Genomic DNA, 1,420 nt, shown 5'->3' on the forward strand with positions numbered 1-1,420 from the left:
CACACACACACACACACACACACACACACAAACACACACGCACACAAACACACAAACACACACGCACACAACACACTCAGAAAGAAATAGCGGAATACAAAGCCTGAATTGATTTAATTTTATCACATCATGTTACATAATATGCAACTTACACGAATTATATTAAAATTTGTCCAATTCACTGTCAGAGCCGGTTATGACGGTTACGTTCATGTTATATTTTATCAGAAGCATTGATACGTCATTTTCGGACACATACCCTGTCTGCACGTTCTGTAAAATATCGAACACACGACACTCAATAGGGGAAAAAAATGTTTTAAAAATGCTGGGTACAGGGAATAAATGCCTTTGATCTGAAGCAGAGTAGATACTCATTCGATTTTGCTCGGTTGGATTAATGGTGACTCTTATTCTCGGGAGATGTTTTGTGCTTCGATGCCAGTTTGATAGCATCCGATTCGGTTTCTGTAGAACATGCTTGCTTTTTTTCTCAGGGCTTACCAATGTGGACTCCTCTCCATCATTCATTGGATGTCGGCATATCGCTACCATAGAATTACAAAGTTCTATCTAACATTTGTGGCCCTTTTAGTTACTACAACCATGAGGTCAGAAACCAAATGTTCTATCTGCTCTATTAAAATCGTAAATTCGGAGTCGTTATCAACATATTAAAATAATTGCATTCGAAAATACTTGAATTGTTGTAAAACTTTAAAGTTCTAACGCCAAACTTCTCAAAACTAGGTACTGAGCAGATATAACTTGGTAATTCTAGGGTAACGTTCATGGGGGGGGGGGGGCATTAGGTTAATATAAGAGAACATCTTGTGCGGAAAAACGTTAGAGCTAGTAATCCTTAAAGATCAGATATATAAGTCTGTGGAACTCCTCACGTAAATATCTGAACTGTTCTCCCCAGCTTCCAAGAAATGAAAGCAAGACCAACAATAAAACGATTTTCTTCCCCCTGTAACATTATATCACGTTGCCATAGTAGTAGATAACCCTCCTGCATTGGCACTTACGCACAACAAAGTTATTACGATAACACAGAAAACTTTGAAACTTCTTTATCAAATAGCACGGGTAAATTGGTAAAGCTGTCTAATTCCCTTTGAAAAGTATGTATATGCCAGCCGGGTTTTCATCCACGATCCGATCAAGCAAAACCGATTTGATTGATTGATTCAGTGTCCACCCCTACGTAACGTCAATCCTGTCTACGCGGAGTTTTATCCAACGAGATCACCGTCGGCCTTGTTTGGGTCCATACAGGACAGAGTCGGCTGATTCCACAGGGTGCCTGCTGGACACGTCTCTAGATAGGCGGTACCGTCTGGCTCACACTGGGGACGGGGCAGATAGATAGATAGATAGATAGATAGATAGATAGATAGATAGATAGATAGATAGA

General features: G+C 39.9%; 1 protein-coding gene across 1 annotated transcript in view; it reads right to left on the bottom strand.

Moving 5' to 3' along the window:
* Nucleotides 1–95: 95 nt before the first annotated feature.
* The window catches only part of LOC101861943, a gene marked incomplete at its 5' end in the record, with an annotated part of 23,251 nt that continues 21,926 nt past the window's right edge, over nucleotides 96–1,420 (bottom strand). Inside the window, 1 exon segment of the mRNA XM_005095210.2 lies at nucleotides 96–1,352. Coding sequence (XP_005095267.2) covers nucleotides 1,239–1,352 — 114 coding nt within the window.

This window comes from Aplysia californica, unplaced genomic scaffold (assembly GCF_000002075.1).
Source record: "Aplysia californica isolate F4 #8 unplaced genomic scaffold, AplCal3.0 scaffold00098, whole genome shotgun sequence".
Taxonomy (NCBI): Eukaryota; Metazoa; Mollusca; class Gastropoda; order Aplysiida; family Aplysiidae; genus Aplysia; species Aplysia californica.